Below are 18,960 nucleotides of genomic sequence, written 5' to 3' on the forward strand. Positions count from 1 at the left end.
ATGAAGTAAGCTGTTGCTTATGAAAGCTTATGCCTCTGAGTTTATAAGGTGCCACTCAATCCTGCCTTCTGCCTGAAATTAAACTAAAACAGTTAATTACTTCTCTGAACTTGAATATGGTTAGCCATAGAACAAAAAGAAAGCATTGTTTAAAAAAAACTTGAGGAGCTACCCAAAAAAGTTTTCTTAAAATACTATTTATTTCTCATTTTAACACTGGAATTTCATTCCTTTAGATCTGCAAGCCCTGAAAAGGAGGTTCCTGTGATTTTTATCCATCCTTTAAACACTGGGTTATTCAGAATAAAAGTGCAAGGAGCTACTGGGAAATTCAACATGGTCATTCCACTGGTGGATGGAATGATTGTTAGTAGGAGAGCTCTTGGTAAGTTATTTTATTCAGACAGTTGTGAATTAAAACCTAGTAGAGGCTTTTTATGACTGTTCAATAATTAATATGTTCCTGTCCAGTAGTTATGAGGCACTTTTGACTTGGGAATAGCTCTGCAGTATGTATGGCTCAGAGCAGGTAGGTGGAATACACAAGCAGGTTTTCTTCCTCTGCTTCTTCAGCAAACAAATGTTGCTACATTTTGTTAAACTAAAATTAACAAATTCTTTATTTTTATATTTTTAATGGCTTGGAAATTTTTCAGTTATACTTCTTATTTGCATTTAAATGAAGTGACAGAAGCAAGGTGGGTGGGAAGCAAATCGGAGAACAGGTAGCTGATCAGAAAAGGGAGTAGGTGGATAAGACAAATGAACAGGGATGGGGCAAAAGATTCAATCAGAAACATGGACTTCATGTTGATAACACACTGACATCTGAGGCAGAAATTTAGCTGTCTACAAAGTAACTCTGGGTATGGACACTAAGGGTACACATTAAAAGCATTTCAAATTCCCTTTTGATGAAGTACTTTTAATTTGTACCATGTCAGAAGTGTATAAATGAACTGCCCTCTCCCAGCTAAATGTTCTCAAGTTTTGCTGACGCCCTGCTCTTGACCATGATTTCCTGGAGTATTCTGAGGCCAACAGAGTGGATACTTCAGAGCCTTAGAGGTATTAGACCCCGGTCTTTTAGCCTGTTTCCTTTAGTCACTGTAGTCTCTTTAGTCGTCTTTGTTTGCCATTATAATATTACTATTTTTCATATTATAACAATAACATATAAGCTAATGAAAATACAATTAGAAAGCAAAACTAAAGTTTTACAAAACAGATAATTAACTATACATACTATAAATTTAGTAAAGACTAGGAGAAAGGGGGAGCTAGACATTACATGCAACAAACTAACAAATATACATTTAAAGGATACCATGCTACAAGCAAATCACCTTTATAAACTTAACAGATGATTTATATTGCACCATATTTCTTCATATTGATTCCAGTTATGCCTATTTGCATATGTAATCTTTTCCATTAATGCAACCTACATATAAGGTCTTTTAACCATTCCAAGAATGAAGGTACACTGGGAGTTTTCCACTGCCACCATGTTCATTTTAAATTTCTTAGAATTTCTTCATATGATAAGCCAAAAGCTATTAATTTTAGGACAAAAGAATAAAATATAATTTAGAGACCCAATCTGGTTTCCACATCTCCTCCAGCAATAGTCATCCAAGGCTAGCCCTGCTTTAAATAACCTTTCTGGGGGTCCAATAAAACCTATTTAATGTGAAACAGTTTTTAAAAGCAATGAATCAGATGTTTTACAAAGTGATTTCCAGATACTAATCCATTTCTCAACTGTTAGCAATATCTGTAAATCCTTTTCCCATTTACCTTTAATAATAATATCTGCTGTATATAATAATTTCCTAAACCATTTGTATGTATTACCAACAAAGTGAGATTAATCCATGGAGTACAACGCATCTTTCCAAATTTGTATGTCATAAATTATTCCATATACTAGCCAATTGCCTGTCAGGAATGATTGCGGGGGGCAGGGACAAAGCGCTGCCAGCCACCACCTCCCAGGAGCGGTTGGGGGCGTAGGGGGGGAAGCTTGCTCCCCCATCCCCTCTGTCCCCTTTGGCCAACACTCCCATACTGCCACTGCCTCCTGTTCTGTAGCTGCTGCCTCCAGGGAGAGGGAGGCGGAGGCCAGTGCTGCTGGCTTCGCCTCCCCGCTCCATTCCCTCTGTCCCTGTCATCATGGCAGCACTCTGCTGCACCACCACCACTGCCTCCTGTCTGGAACACTCTTGGAGTAATCTGGTTGTTTCAGTCAGAATTGTGATTGGCTGCTGAGACAACCAATCAGAGTGCGAATAAAATGTTATGGACAGACGGACAGAATAAGACTTCTATTATAGTAGAATTCCCATGAAGTTCAATATCATTTTATTTATATGCTTAAAACAGATAGAGGTACTTTCAAGGGCAATAACCTGAGTATATAATTAATCCTGGGACACTCCATTCTTTTTATTTCTATTCTTCCTATTAATGATATAGGGCATGTTTTCCATCCTTCCATATCTTTTTTTTAATATTAGTTAAGATATCATCAATATTTATTTGCACCATATTGTAAAGACTAGAGCATACCCACATGCCTAAATAGTTTATTACCTTACAGTTCCTTAGCTGAGAATGGAAAAATTTGGATGGATCTTGTCTCTTTGACACATTCATGTAAGAGAATTTATCCCAATTGATCCCGAGGCCTGATAACTGTCCAAATGACTCAAACAGAGCAAATGTGAGTTAATGAATTACCTGGGCTTTTCAATAGAAGAAAGATATCTGCATATAGATTGATTTTATACATTTGATCAAGAATCTTGATCCCCTCAATGTAAGTTGATTGCCTAATAGCTGAGCTAGAGGCTCCAATGCTAAATTGAATAAGAGTGGAGAAATAGGACATCCCTGACATGTGCCCCCTTCCAAACAGAATAAAGTTGATATCACATCATTAGTAGATACTGCTGTGAGAAGAGACCTATATAAAATTGATATCCAATTTATAAATGTCTCACCAAAACCAATTTTTTGGTAAAATTAAGAGCCGATATTTGGAATTCAACCCTGTCAAATGCCTTTTTAGCATCTAGTGAGAAAAGGGCTGAGTCAGATAGATGACACTGCTGAAGCATGTGTAGTAGTAACTTGCCTGTACCATCTGAGGCCAACCTGCCCTTTATAAAACCTATCAAATCAGCAAGTATCAAGGATGGAATCACGTTACTAAGTCTTAGAACTAATAATTTTGTGAGAATCTTATAATCAGAATTCAATAATGAGATTGGGCAGTAGTTTCTACATGATAATCCTTTCTTTCCCTTCTTTAATAGTAAAATAAAGGTGTTCTTATTTCTCTAGACAATTTCCATTATAAAATATTTCCTTGTTATATATTAAATAATAATGGTGCTAGACTTCTTAGGAAAGTTTTATAAAATTGAGATGGAATATCACCAGGCTAATTCTCACAGGGTATTTCATATAATATTTGACATCTGATCTATGAACCACTTGCCTTAATTTATTAAAGGCTGCTCTTTTCTTGTTCAGGTCTTTTGTGGAATCAGGAAACAGTCAATTTTATGTTCATTAAATACAACCTATCCCATCTTAGCTGAAGACAAAAGATTAGCCTTGTCAGAGAATCTCAGGAGCTTAAATATAACTGGCCTGGGCTCAAGCCCATTCTGGTTAGGATTTGATCCTGTGCAATGAGCTTATTTGATCTCAGGTGGAGGTAATGGCAGATCTTGTTTCAAGATTTCTGGCAGGACGTGTTGTAGGAAACCAATCATATTTGCTCCCTCACAGCCCTCTAGAATCCCAGTTAATCTTAATTTTTTCTACAAGAGTGATTCTCCAGTTCATCTTGTTGTTTTAATATGTAGAACTTTAATTTAAGAACAGCATTCTCTTTTTTAATCTCCATAATATCGTTGTTCTTATTCACATCACTTTCTAGAATTACGATGTGTACTTTTATCTCACCAATGTCTGCAGAAAGCCTGTGTATATCCTGGGAAATTTCCTCTAGTTTCTGTGACAAAAACTGCCTCACAGAGATGACCTCCTGAGACACCAGGACCTGAGGATTTCACTCTCATCACTGGCCTGCATGGGAGATCCAGGCCCTGTCCTCTTCATACACTTAAATTTATTTACAAAACTTGCCAGTGCCTCTGAATCCCCCTGCCCCTCCAACTTCACTGAGGAAAAAAATCACCTTGATGTTGACATGATGTGAAATAAGCATGAAGAGTTGAGGAGCTCAGAGCTTAGGCAGCCATTTAGTAATGTGGTACCATGTGACCCTCCCCCCCTGCCCCGCAGTCACCAGACTTGTTAGGAGGGTGGGTCATTCACATCCATTGCAGAGAATTGCTGTCTTTCATCCCTTCCCCTTATACCCTCTAAATGTACCTTGTGGTCCATTTATAAAGCAGGGCTGGAAGGGACTTCAGGAGGCCATCTAGTCCAGACCCCCCTCCCTTTTCATCACACAGCATCTGATGAAGTGAGCTTCAGCTTACAAAAGCTTGTGCTATATAATAGCTATAGCTGTTTTGGTTAGTCTATAAGGTAGAAATCTATCCTTCCTAATTACATCTCTAGGATCATCCACCTTCAGACCATCACATAAAAATGTTGGTCTAACCTAGTCCTAAAATTATATAATTAACCCTATTGCACAACTACAAGGCACAATGCCAAAAACCATCAACAGCATTCTGACCTGCCACAGTTAAAGAGTGGGGGATGAGGACTGTAAGTGTCCCACCACTGAAGAGGATGTTAAAATGCTTTTGAGAGATGCAGGAGGGCCATATCCCCTGCTACAGATGAAGGCAAAAATTTATGGGATCATAAAATTTCTTCATGATCCCATCAGTCTGATCTTGAGTGGAAGGGTAAGACCTTCTAACCATGAACCTCTGAGTTTTAGTCCCAGTAGGACCCAGTCAAAATCCCCAGCCTTGGCTGCAGCCAACACTCAGTGCTTCTGAGGAGAGCAAAAAAACAAAACAAAAAAACCCCAAACACTGACAACTGTAGCAACAGGTGGCAAAAAAAAAATCCTTTCTGGCCTCATGTGGCAACCAGCAAAGAAGCATACGAAATACTAAACACTCTTAATTCCGCTCTGCTTCCTGGAAACAGCAAGAAAAACTCCACATATCTCTCCCTCTAACTGGAGAGACAGAACTCCCCTTTTTTGTATCCCCTCCATAAACCCCCCTCAGCTGCTTTAATTTTCTTTCACAGCTAAGTCTCACAGCAGAGTTTTGACCTATTTGGCTATGCCTTCCTTCTTGTTCAAGCACCTTTTCCAGTTGGTGTGCCATGGCAGCTCATGATTCAATTATGATTCAATGACCCTTCCTTAAGCTATGTTCTGTACTCTTAATCTGAGAGCCACATGCCCAAAGAGTTTTATAAATAAGACTTCATAAAGGCAAAAACCTTCACCTTCAGACCATTTACCACCACCTCTGAGCCAGGGAAACCAGCATGGAGTCTAAGGGAGCAGATAGAGCTACGGATCTAAGGGGAATAGCAGTAACGGCAACTTTCTTTGAGATCTGCATCAAGCTGGTTCTGTCACTCCAGAGGCATTCCACCAACATGAAGGTGTTCATGAATGTGGTGGAGATGTGGTGGCAATTGCTGTTTGGAAGCTAGCAACCCACAATAGCCTCCAGTCTGCTGTCATTTAACTTGGCTTGGACAAATCCATGACAGGATTAAACCTTTCAAGATGCATTTCACCATCAAGAAGATGCACGACACAAAGCATTCTCAGACTTTCCAGTCTACAGGAGGTCACACCCAGATTTGTCTCTTTGAGGTTTCCAATTACTTTGGCATGCGTATTCCCAGCACACCTGGGCCTTAAGTACACCAACCAGAAAGGGTACTTTTCCAGCATGCCACAGAGCAGTACAGAACACTCAGGCTGATTTGCAAATGTGACTGTCAGGCAATTGGACAAGGTCTGTGATGTCAGAGTCTTCGGGAACTCCTGCTTTCCCTAATATAAGGGGCGTTACCTGTAACACTCCCAGCTAAAAGAAGCGACTATTTCTTCCTGTTACCCTGATACCCAGCTAAGACCCATGTTGGACCAATATGCCAGGAAGGAGTTGTTTGACTAGTGGAAGTACAGCTGACAACTGATTGTGGAATATACCTTTGGGTTCTTCAGGGCATGGTGACCCCAGCACCTGATGCTGCATGGTGGTCAGGCTGCCCTATTGTGTTTTCCAGTCTCTCTCACCTACCATCTGTCACCTGCTACACCTCAGTGTTAATGTATTTATGTGGGAGTCTGCCTGTAGAGGTCAGAGTAGGCACTTCCTTGGTATCTTCCTTCTTGGTCACGTCCTCAAATTTTGCTCCCCCAAACTCTAGTCCTTGGGGCTTCTCCACTTCTAAACTCTACAAGGTGTGCTTCCTCTTTAAGACAGCCCCCAGGGCTTCTCTACCTTCTCAGAGAATTGGGGTCATATATATCCGAAAGGTGAACCCATGGCCCTAATTATGCCTTAGAGCAGTGGTCTCCAGCCTTTTTAAATAGGAGATCAACTTTGGCATTTAAAAGCAATCCAAGATCTACAGTGCACAGCCGCTGCCACCCCCACCACTCTGTTCCCCTCCTCTGCCCAGCAGGTAAGTCTGTGGGGAAGGAAGTGGGAGGGAGGTACAGATCAAGGCAGATGGAGAAAAAATTGTTTGGGGGAGTGCCACCCCAGCAGGGAAGTCCCACCTGGCCAGGGCCCAGCTCAACTTACCCCTGCTCCTGCCTTTGCGGCACTGTCCCTCACCATGGGGGCCTCAATCTAGCCCCCACCCCGTCCCTCCCACACACACTGACCTGCTGGTCTGGGGCGTGCATGTGTATACTCAGCCCCTCAATCCCAGCCTCGGATCAACTCCAAGAACCTCCGAGATCTACCATGAGATCAAGATCCACTGGTTGACGACCACTGCCTTATAGGCTATAATCATGGCCTTCAGCCACTCCCGTAGTCACACTTATACCTTACAAATATTATTTGATGGCAATGTGGTGGGGCCCCCGGCCCCAAAGCAGCAAATGTGGCCTCTTGGGTCTCAAACTCTTATTTTGGCTTTGGCCTTCTTGGCTTTGGCCCTGTTCCTCCGGCTGAGACCCTCAGATCTACTGCCTTGGACCTCAGCTTCAGGGTGTTAGCCCCTCACATTGCTGCCCACAGCAGGTCCCAAAACACAGAGGGCCCCCCTGTCACCCTGCTCCATGCCCTCCAAACCTCCCCCATATACACAACCCACTCCTCCAGTCACAGCATAACCTCCAAACCCCCCTCCAGCTATAACACAAAGCCTAAACAACCTAGTTGCAACTCAGTCTCAAAACCCATCTTAGGTCTCTAGCAGCTGCCATGCTTCTACCCTAAGGAGCTGGATTATGCCCTTAGTCTCCAGGGTACCTCCGTTGTTTTCTGGCAGCCAGCTTTGTCCACAGCTCCTCACCCTGCGGCCTGCAAGTGTAGACTGCTTACCCCAGCCCAGAGGCTGAGCTTGTATGCAGCCAATCCCTGCTTCCTTCTAGCCACCTGACTGCAGCCTTAATTCAATTCAATTTATTAAGGATTCTGGCTGAAAGCCATGCTCCCAAAAACAACATAATGAACATACAACCGTAATATAAATTTAAGCAAAAATAACAGAAATGCAAATATAATAATAAAATAGGGCCAACCATTATAAAGGCATTATTCCTACTCCTAAAGTTAACATAATCAATTACAAATATGGTGATAAATCAGATCATGAATCTATAAAAATGGTGTGCATAGGTCCACAATTGATACAGTAAAAAACAAATATAGTGATAAAGTTTATCAGTCATATCAACAGTAAAGGATGTTTAGCTCTGATCGCTTTAGCATGACTGCTGCCTTTGAAGATGGGCCCAGCAGTTTCTGCTCAACCTAGTGATTGCTTTGATTCCCCTGCCCTGCAGTGAGCTGTGTTCTGCAAGGCCAGGTTCACTGTATCTCGGTGGGCAAGGATGGGTCTCTGAGGGCACAGTATAAGTCTGTTTTTGAGTTTAGCTGCTTAGCAGTCTCAGGCTTCAAGGTCTGGGTGTCTCTTGCTGCTGGCTGTTGCAGAGCTCTGCCTCTGCAGGTCACAAAAGTTTTATTCCCCTGTAGACCCTGCTCTTCCCTCGTGCTCCCTCTCCCTGTAGAGTTGACAGGGTCAGGGTTCCCTGTTACAGGCTAGAGGGAACATCTTCCTGGAGGCCTGGAGAGTGAGGTCTCAGAGGTTTGCCAGCCTCTACAAAACTGCAAAGATTAAGCCTGTTTAGAACCACAGCCTTCAGGGTGTTCTCATGAGGCAGACGCTGGTGAACTGTTTTCAGTGTTGCCAGGCTGTGGGGTGGATGAAGGGCACTTCAGCATAAATTCTAAGCTAAGTTGACAAATAATCTATTTTTGTTGGAGAAAAAAAAGTTTTTTCTTAAAAATCGTATATTCAGAGTATGTTCTCCATTGACCCTTGAGAAAAATAAGTGGCCTCATGGGGGGAGAGTGAGGTGGAGATGGTGTCTTAACTTGTTGGGAGGAGGGTATAGAGACATGCTCTGAAACTGGGTGCTTAGGCTTGTCCTGCAAGGCCAGTTTACTGCATCTCCGTGGGTGGGGAAGGGTCTTTGATGGTTCAATACAAGTCTGTTTATAAGCTTGATTTCAGGTTTGTGAGGGGAGGGATTTCAAGGAAATTACAGTTAAATGGATATATGTCTTTATAGGCCAACCCTTAGATTGTACCACTTTCTAAAACTTAGGAGTTATATTTTCTTTTCTCTGCTGAGTTTCTTTGCAGTGCAGCAGTGTGTAAGGCTCTTCCAGAAGCTAACTATGACTTTCCAATACTTTGGCAAGTTCCAGTATGTTTGAGAGCACCTTGTAGGGGCTGCTCTGACAGTCTCCAAAGAACAAAGTTAATGTGTCTACACGTTCATTAATGTGCTTTAGGTAATGTCCACTAAATTCTAGTATCTCCATTGTGAAGTACTAGAAAAATGCACGTTAGCTTATTTTAATGCACATTAACAAAAGAGCATTTTTTGTGCTGCTTTAAAATAGGCTGATGTGCATTAAAGCACACATGTAGATGTGCCCTGTGTCATCTAAGGATAGGAATATGAATGCATACCTCAAATGCTCCTCTCTGTTCCAAGTAGGTCTCCTCTTCCCATGTTGCAGGATTCCTCAGTTAAGAGAAGGCAATCAGTCCTCCATATCATTCTGCTTCTAAACACTGAGACGAAAGTTATACTACATGTGCCTAGAAGAAAAACATGACCAAGTCCCTAAAAAACACAATTACATTGGGAAAACTGAGCTTTTACCAGTATACTGTGCTTAATTTCTGGGTGTGTTTTTTTCTGTTGGTACCCAGTATAACTGTATCCATATGAAGACTGTTTTTCTCCTATATATTTCTATAAAGTGTTGCTTGTGTAGATCTACCTGAATTCTAAGCATCCAAGGGTGTTCTATTGATCTACTGCTATTATACTTTATGCTGCCATGTAACAGCTAAAATTGATTGCTGTTTCCCAGATAACTCCAAGGTAGGGGAAGAGCCAAGGTGATGTATTAACCCCCTTGGGACTGAGAAAGCAGGGAAAGACAGATGCTTCATCGCTAGAGAGGATTGTGGTCTGACTCCAGCTAATCAAGGGATGGCCAAGATGTGTGCTCAGTGCAGCCTGTATATTCAGCCAAGGGAGACCCCAAAGCACAATCACAGGGGCTAGGACAGAAATTACACATAAATCAGTATAAGTGATCAGAAACTAGTTCAAATCTGTAACAACCAAAGTTTCATAGTTTCTAGGGTTGGAAGGGACTTGAACAGATTATCAAGTCTGACCCCCTTCCCTCCACAGGAAGTGCTGGGATCATAATACCCCAGTCAGATATCTATCCATACTCCTCTTGAAGACCCCAAGGCAGGGAAGGGCACCACTTCCATTGGGAGCCCATTCCAGAGCCTGGCAGCCCTAACAGTAAAGTAATGCCTCCTGATATCAAGTCTGAACCTGCTGTCAATCAATTTGTGGCCATTATTCCTTGTTATCCCAGGTGGTGCCCAGGGAAACAAAGCCTCACCTATTTTCTGCTGGTCCCCCCTGGTGAGTTTATAGACAGCCACCAAATCCCCTCTCAGTCTTCTCTTGTGGAGGTTGAATAGATTCAAGCCCTTTAATCTATCTTTGTGGGACTTGACCTGCTGCCCCCTGACCATGTGAGTGGCCCTCCTTCGGACCCTCTCAAGGTTAGCCCCATCCCTCTTAAAGTGTGGCGCCCAGAACTGGACGCAACACTCTAACTGTGGCCTGACCAATGCTGCGTAGAGGGGAAGGATCACCTCCCTGGACCTGCATGTGATGCATCTGTAGATGCATGACAAGGTGCAGTTAGCCTTACTGACTGCTTCCTCGCATTGGTGGCTCATGTCCACCATGGATTCAACAATGACTCCAAGATCCCTTTCTGCCACTGTGTTGTTGATAAGGGTGTTCTCCAGCCTATGGGTATGTTGTAGGTTCCTTCTCCCTAGATGTAGCACCTTGCACTTGTCTGCATTGAATTCCATTCTGTTCTCATCCGCCCACCTCTGTAACCTGTCTAGATCTAGCTGGATTCTGTCCCTTCCCTCCAGTGTGCCCACTTCTACCTTCATCTTTGTGTCATCAGCGAATTTGGACAGCGTGCTTTCCACTCCCCACCTCCAAGTCACTGATAAAGATGTTGAATAGCACAGTCCCAAGGACCAAGCCCTGGGGAACTCCACTGCCCACATCCCTCCAGGTCGAAAACAAGCCATCCACCACCACTCTGTGGGTGCAACTATCGAACCAATTTGCCACCCATCTGACTGTGTCGGCATCAATGCCGCAGTTGCCTAGTTTTTTTTATGAGAATGGAGTGAGAAACAGTGCTTTAAGTCCAGGTAGACGACATCCGCCTCAACGCCCACATCCAAGACTTTGTGACCTGGTTGTAAAAGGAAACTAGTTTAGTCAGGCAGGATCTGCCCACAGTGAACCCGTGTTGGTTGCCCCTGAGCATTACCTCCCGTGCTGGGCCCCCGCAGATGTGTTCCTTGATAATTTTCACAAAGGTCTTCTCAAGGACCAAGGTGAGACTAACTGGCCTTTAGTTACCCAGGTCCTCCTTTCTTCCCTTCTTGTAAATGGGAAGACACTAGCCCTTTTCCAGTCCTCTGGGACCTAGGCAGAGCACCATGAGTGCTTATACAGCTGTGCCAGGGGCCCTGCTATGACCTCTGCCAATTCCCTCAGTACCCTCGAATGAAGAACATCCAGACCTGCTGATTTATAAACGTGTACCCCTCCAAGAGTTCCCTAACTAGATTGTCCCTGACTTTAGGCCTGGCATTGTGTCTCCTGGGCCTGTCCATAATCCTAGTGGGGGAGTTGTTGTGGTCCCTACTCAGAAATATGGAAGCAAAGAACTCTTGAAGAGTTCAGCTTTTTTCCTTTGCTGCAATCACCAGATTGCCAAGCCTGTCCTGTAGGAGCCCCATGTGACCTGGTGCTGCCTTCTTACTCTTTATGCATTTGAAAAAGGACTTTTTGTTATCCTTAATTCTGGTCACCAGCCCAAGTTACATCTCTGCCTTGGCTTTCCTAACCGCCTCCCTGCAATCATGAGCAACGGAGGTGTAATCCTTCTTGGTGATTTACCCCTAGCTTCCACTGATTGTATGCCACCTTTTTTGCCTTCAGGCCCTCCTGGATACCTTTACTGAGCCAAGGAGGCTTTATAGCACTCTTGCCCACTTTGGGTCGGATTGGGACTGACTCCCTCTGAGCTCGGAAGATCGTCTCCTTAAGGAACACCCACCTGTCCTGGACTCCCATCTCATTGAAGCTCTGAGTCCCCAGTGTCTCTCTTACTAATCTCCTTAGCTCATTGAAGTCGGCCCTCCTGAAATCAAGGACTTTTGCCTTACTGCTTGCTTTCACCACCCTGCAGCAGATGATGGTCACTGACGCCTAGGTGTTCGAACACCTGCAGATCCCTCACCAGGTCATCACCTCTGGCAAGGACCAAGTCCAGCAAGGCATTCTGTTCAGTGCACATAAACCGCTTTCAAAATTGCTGAAACTGGTTTAAGATAAACCTTAAGATAAACCTTCAGATCTCAGTGGTGACGCTTAGGGGATATATGGGGTGCACATGCACCCCCTAAGAGTACTGGTGCAGCCCTTGACCGGCCATGCTCACTGCTTAGGCAATGAGCAAGGGGGGCAGGTGGGAGTGGCAGTCAGTGGGATTGGCTGAGGGGGGACCCCCGTCTCCCCCCAGTCACTGACTGGTTGCTGGAGGAGCACATGCCCCCCCTGACTAAGGCAGTACCAGTCGCCCATGTCAGACTTAACTGATTTAGGTTAAATTAGTTTATTAAACATCTGTGCCAGATCCCTTTCAGATTCAAGTTAACTCTCGGTCCCCCAGAATCCCAGGATGCGTTGCACCTACTCTGCAAACTCCCCCTCACCGGGTGGATGAGCTAGCCATGGCTCAAGCTGTCTGCTCCAGCTGAGCAAGGAGGTGTGCTCTAGCACCCCCCTGGCTTCTGGCCTGGGCTACTGCAAGCATGTGGCTGCATTTCCAGAATCAAAAGTGAATGTCTTTTCACTTGCTTGTCGTTTCCATCTATCCAGCTTAGAATAACCTGCAAAGATTGAATTGATTCAGCCTCGGGCTTTTTGACTGTCTGTACTTAGCCTAAATTGTTAAACTGAAAATTTGCTTTTAAAATGAATGTATAACCACAAAGAGTTATTGCAGTTCTGTAATCATGTCACTGCATTAAGCCATTACTAACCACTTTTTAACAATAGGAGAGGAGCTGGGGATGTTTTACAGTTTGGCTGTAAAGAGAATTGAAATGTCCTTCCTTTCTCTGGTAAAACAGCAAAGGGGAAATGGGACAAGATTTGTTTAAAATTAGTACCAACTCTTTTCTCTTTCAGGTTTCTTAGTGAGACAGACGGTAATAAACATTTGCCGAAGAAAGAGGCTGGAAAGTGATTCATACAACCCCCCACATGTCCGCCGAAAACAGAAAATAGCTGATATTGTCAATAAATACCGAAACAAGCAGCTTGAGCCAGAGTTTTATACTTCACTTTTCCTGGAGGTTGGGCTCAAGAACTGTAATCCCTAGATCAATATTCTTATCAGGACTATTAGATCAGAACTTGGTGGCTACAGTAACAAAAATGGATAAAAAAAAATTTTTTTTAAAAAGCTAAATGCAAAAAAAACCCCTCCCCTATGCCATTCGGAATAGAGGAAACCACATTCTAGCATGGAGTCAGCAGATACCATGTGAGAAGAATGAGAAACAGGCCTTACCCTTCAGTTTTCTTAGTGAATCCATATGTGTTCACAACTCCACATCCTCAGCTGAAGAGACCAAAATTATATTGCTTTCACTATTTAAGACCTTTTTGAGTAAGACAAAAAAATACAGCAAATGTGCAGCTCTGACAGCTTTTCACGTTCAGAGAGGGGAAAAAAGACATTATAGGCTCAGAAACAAACAGCTAAAAAGTCATACCTCACTCTCTGCTTCTGGAGATTTGGTTCAAGAACTAATACTGAGACTAGTTTCTTTCTTTCAAGACAGAGCAATCTAAAATGTAGTAGCTGGGTATTAAATTAACCTACCTACCCTCAACCACTTGCTCCTTTCCAGTTTTCCTGAATAGTGGAAACATCACCTCTTACCCCTATTATCTAATCTAGCCTAATATGAGGCAGAAACAATTGATACCTCATCTCACAAAAAGCCCATAATCCAAATACAAACTTCTGTTTCTGCATGTGATAGCAGAAAATAAACACAGCTAGCCTAAGACTGGAATGAAAGACACCTGAATACATCTATAGTTTAAAGACAAACTAACTGCATCTCCCCTTCCAGCTTCCTATGAAGTCAGGAGCCTGTCTCCAGAACATTCAGCTTCCACCAGGATTTAAGTAGAAATTTTAAAAATTCCTCCAAAAATGATCTGTCCATAACCATTTACTTCATGTGATAGAAGGAAGTCAGGGAAAGTAGTTTAAAAACAGGTCATGAATTCAAAGTTGAAGAGTTATGATACCATAATTGCCTCTCAATAAATTTCAGAATTACTTTTGGTGTTGGAAATTATTCACTTATATACAGTTTATTTTTTTTCCCAGGCATAAACAATACCTGAGGTAACTTGATTTTTAAGAATTTTTAAATAAATAACTGAGTTTTCTTGAGGTCATCTATACACAAAGCTTAGATATTCAGGTCTGTTGCAAAATATTCTTTATTTAAATATGGTTTGATTATTTATTTTTTTGGCAGGAGATTTATGAACCTTTTTAAACTGGCTAACCTACCTGCTTAAGATTAAATTGAAATATCTTTCTCTACAAGAGACTGTTCAGAGTACATGCATGGTGGGGATGGGACCATATTGTATGTCCAGAACAATAGCTTTCCTTTTGCAGATTGGGAACAGGAATTTGTGGCTTGCCTAACAGATAATGTTTTCATGTTTATTATTGTATGGGTGTTAAGCGCTCCTCAAATATTTCTACTACATATTAAACCCCGTAGAGCAACAATTTGGAATGGGGGGCCACTTTAACAGAGCTTGGCTCTGAGCACAGGCTCCTTTCAACCTGACTTATGCCGCAGCCACCACTCTCCTCTGGAATGCCCCTGCTGCCACCACCACTTCTCCCTGCCACCCAGTCAGCCCATTGGCAAAACACCCCACCACAGAAAGCCCCCAGCACTGTGGGCTGGATAAAGTGGCTCAATGGGTGGATCTGGCCCATGGGTCATAAGTTGACAATGACTACCCTAAAAAACACTCACCTTTTCTGTATTAGCTTTCTTCATATGTAAGGACACTTTTACATGTGCTCTGGAGAGGTGGGGGGCAGCATTTTAATTATAGTGGCTCCAAAAGCTGCTCCAATTAAAGTGCCATCACATCCCCTGTATCAGTGTCCCCACGCTTAAAAATGGCAGTGAAGGTACTTGAATTAAAGCTTATTCAACACTCTTTAGTTCAAGTGCCCCCACCACCATTTTTAAGTGGGGAGATGGTGATACACAAGACGAGGAGGCTGCTGGAGCGTGGCAATTGCAGATTAATTGAGTCTACTCCAACATGCTAGAATTCCAGCACGTTGGAGCAGCCTCACTGCATGTGTATAGGCACTCTAAATGATCACAGCTTTGACAACCTATTTATAACGGTTAATAAGCGGCTACGTCCTAATTCAACATGAACTATTTTGAAGATGCTGTTCTTTTGGCTTGTTTGTATTCAGCAGTAGCTTCTGATTGCAGCAATCTTTTCTTGTGATTAATTGGAAGTGGCCTGTTGCCTTTTACAGAAGTGTAAGCATTCTTAAGCTTTAAACTCTGTCTTCTCATTGACCATAGATCATTAGTTTTGAAGAAAACATCTAAAAAAACACACAAATATACATTTATTTCTTTGCTAAGAGGCAAAATAGCCTGGCATTTGTAATTAGGTTCTGGATCCTATGAACAGTGAGAGCCATTTATCATAAAGTAACTATCTTCCAGTCCATTTGAGCTCCTCTATGTTAGTCACCTTTCTGGGAACCTAATTGTAAATTTGGACACGGAAATGACTAACATGTAAAAGAGAGAAAAAGTTTCCTTTTTATATCATTATCTTGACTTATGCTCAGATATTAATGGGCTCATCAGAGGGACACAAGAAGTCAGTTATTGACATGCTACATTTCACAATCCACTGAAGTACTGTACTGAAAATCTTTCAGGACCTACCAAAACAATTTCAGTCTGTGTTACAATAATTATTACTTGATCCTCCAGTATAATTGAAGTTTATCTGAAGACAACCTGTAAATAGATTATATGAAAGTATTAGTGTAAGTATGGGTTTGGATACCTCTCCAGTTGATTACATAATAAGATTTCAGAAACTTTTATTATGCATCACAACAAAGACATCACAACAAAGAAAAAATACCTATGCCATATAACTTACACACTTTTTTTTACACGGAATAAACCAAAATATGTGCTCTAAAAATCCACGTGAAAAGTTTTCATAATATTTCAAAGAAAAGGGGAGTTTGGTGGTGGTGCACAGCACTCACAGTATACTACCATACTCATCTTTTACCTCCTAAGCTCTGGGTTCATACCAAAAAGGGACCCATGCAAAAAAACTGCTGCAAAATTTGGCATGTTTGCTGGCCCATATTTATATGATGCTCAGGATTAGAATAGAGTGCTGTGAGTCAGAGCCGAGGTGCATTCGCAGAGCTGTGTAGGGGAGCCCATGGGATAGGTACAGCTTGATGTACCTATTTGATCCAATCAATGAGACCAACCACATTTAGTTCACTGATTTAATGTCATGACCAATGCATGTATAATAAAAGTAAGCATACAGAGCAATCAAATGTCTGCACATGAACAATTCGTTTTTAAAACAAAACGCTGGAATTATAAATTTTTGAAAAATGTAAATATAAGAAGAACCTTTGTTTGCATACTAAAGAACTTCAAAAGACATCTTTCAGTTATTGGGACATGAAGAAAAGTGTTATGTAACATCAGCACATCTGTATTGAGAAAAACCAGGAGTATTTTCTGCAATGGAAGCCAAGATAGTCATATTAGTTGCTTTCAAATAGTATTACTAAAAAGATTAAATATTTAAGAGATTAAAGATCTGTTCTTCAGCCAAAAATATTTTGTTGTTTAGTTCAGGACATCTATACTGATGTTATCTATTGAAGCATGAGTTTTTTACTATAGAGCAAGGCACCCGTGTCAAGTAATCGTTATAGAAGGTATCACAGCTTGTGTCAAAGGTCTTGGAAGAAGAAAGCTGTTACTTGTGTCACTAATGTGTTTATCACAGAGCCTTTGAAACAGAGACTTTATAATTATCTGACATGGCCTTATTTTGATTTTACAATCAGTTGTTTAATATGTTACACACAAGTGTAACAAAAAAGTAACCCATGCAAAAAAACTGCTGCAGCCATTAATGGTTTTTCACTGGTTTGAGATGTGAAAAGAATTAATTTTATGAAGCCACACTATCTAGTTCAAAACTATTCTTATTTACACAAACTGAAAGAATGTTCTATATATTTAGGTGAATGTTGCATACAGTGATATCCCTTCTTTGCAGCTACGTGAATCAGAAAATCACAGGAAATGCTGTTATTCCCTCAGCTGTGCAGATAAGTTTATTGACTTTTTCCAATAAAATATTAACCATTCGTAAAATGTAAACACTGAAATGGTTGCTAATTGAGAGACATATTTTGGCTCTGTTGCAGTCAGTGCGATGTAACTTCAAGCATTTTCCCTGAACTACTAGGTGAAATAAAAGCAATTTACCTTGCTCATCCTTAAAGGACCACTGTCAGATTAAAAATCCAGATTGCCTTGCAGTTTGCTTCTCATGACACTTATTCAAACTTAACATTTAAAAGACCATTTTTATGACTGTTTCATGTATATGTAGTTTATCTTTAGCCAAGTGTTAGACATGGCACCTTGCTACATTATTTAGGTTGTAACCATTACATAGGAATATTTAAATGTAAACTTTTTTACATAGTAGAATTTTTTAAATTATGGTTCATAATTTTTTTAACTGATACTATCCCTTTAATGGTATTGTGTGTCAGGAAAATTTGAGAGTAACATACTGTCATCTTGTTCGCATTTCTGTATTGCAGTTGTAGCAATTTCAGTACCATACTAAATTAAAATTACTTAAAGGGGTATTGCAAATTTACAACAAATAGTAAGTGGGAAAAATGTGTGTTTTAACAATTAGATGCCTATACAGAGAGCTTCTTCTGCAGAAAAGCTGTTGATGAAGAAAGAAGTTGGTTATTTGTAACTTAACTTATTAAATTACTGGCTTCCCAAAAGGTGGCTGTTCATTTCTCTCATACAGTGTTCTGAATGTTTAGCCCAGAAGGATAACAGAATTAAATTGGACTTTCAGTGACTAGAAGCAATTAAATGTGATTTAACCATTACACAATTTAATGGTTGACGTCTTTGAAAGAACAAATATACATTTTTCACAATGGGTTTTAACAGAAGTAGTTTTAAATGAGGTTGTCTGGTATGATGTGCTTAAAATCATGTACAATTTGTATGAATTTCTGTATGTTGCCAAGACACGATCTTTTTGTTCTTACTGTATTTTTATGTAAATAATACTTGCGGTAAGTTGTAAAGTAAAGACAAACTGTAAATACAAAGATGTGAACTATGTGCCGTTGTCTCTAGTACTACATTTCTTGTTTAGGGAAGGAAGACAAAGGCTTGTTTGTATTTATGCCAATTCTTTGTCCAAAAGAAACACATCAAATATTGAATGTAACACAACTAGTCCAATAAATTTTAAAGAAATTCTTATCTATTAACTTTTCGCTTTTCAATTTGTGAACATTTCAGTTTCTCTGAGCTAATGCTAATATATCTTGCATCTGTTTTCTGTAAGAAATACTACAATCAGCATTAACTTAAATAGAGTTCCTGAAATTGTTTATTAAAAATAGTGAAACATTTTGGCATGGTTCTTTGGGTAGATGTGATATCTTTTAATAGATCAACTAACTAGTTGGAAAAAAGTTCTTTGCAAGCTTTCGGGCACAAACACTCTTCTTCAGGCACTGAGAGACTCTGCTGCTGTTTATGAGTTCTCCATGGTAGAAAAGAAGCTAAAGTAAACAAGAAGTCTGTGACGATGCAAATGAGTGGACATTTGGAAGACAAAGGGTAGAGACGGGAAGGGAGGTGCGGGGAAGGGAGGGACTGGAAGGAATGCCAGTGGTCACCTAAAGGCAGGTT

At 41.2% G+C, this 18,960-nt stretch overlaps 1 protein-coding gene across 5 annotated transcripts in view; it reads left to right on the forward strand.

Moving 5' to 3' along the window:
* The window catches only part of RALGAPB (Ral GTPase activating protein non-catalytic subunit beta), a 200,559-nt gene extending 182,026 nt beyond the window's left edge, over positions 1–18,533 (forward strand). For 4 of the 5 annotated variants that reach the window (XM_090020643.1, XM_090020644.1, XM_090020645.1 and 1 more), the window contains exons 28-29: positions 237–385; positions 13,049–18,533. In XM_090020643.1, coding sequence (XP_089876769.1) covers positions 237–385; positions 13,049–13,242 — 343 coding nt within the window. In that variant the 3' untranslated portion in view covers positions 13,243–18,533. Of the gene's footprint in view, positions 1–236; positions 386–11,794; positions 13,028–13,048 lie in introns of those variants that run through there. The other variant, XM_090020647.1, reaches the window with a different exon arrangement.
* The last annotated feature ends 427 nt before the right edge of the window (positions 18,534–18,960 follow it).

Source organism: Crocodylus siamensis, chromosome 10 (assembly GCF_052110815.1).
Source record: "Crocodylus siamensis isolate JL-2025a chromosome 10, ASM5211081v1, whole genome shotgun sequence".
Classification (NCBI taxonomy): domain Eukaryota; kingdom Metazoa; phylum Chordata; order Crocodylia; family Crocodylidae; genus Crocodylus; species Crocodylus siamensis.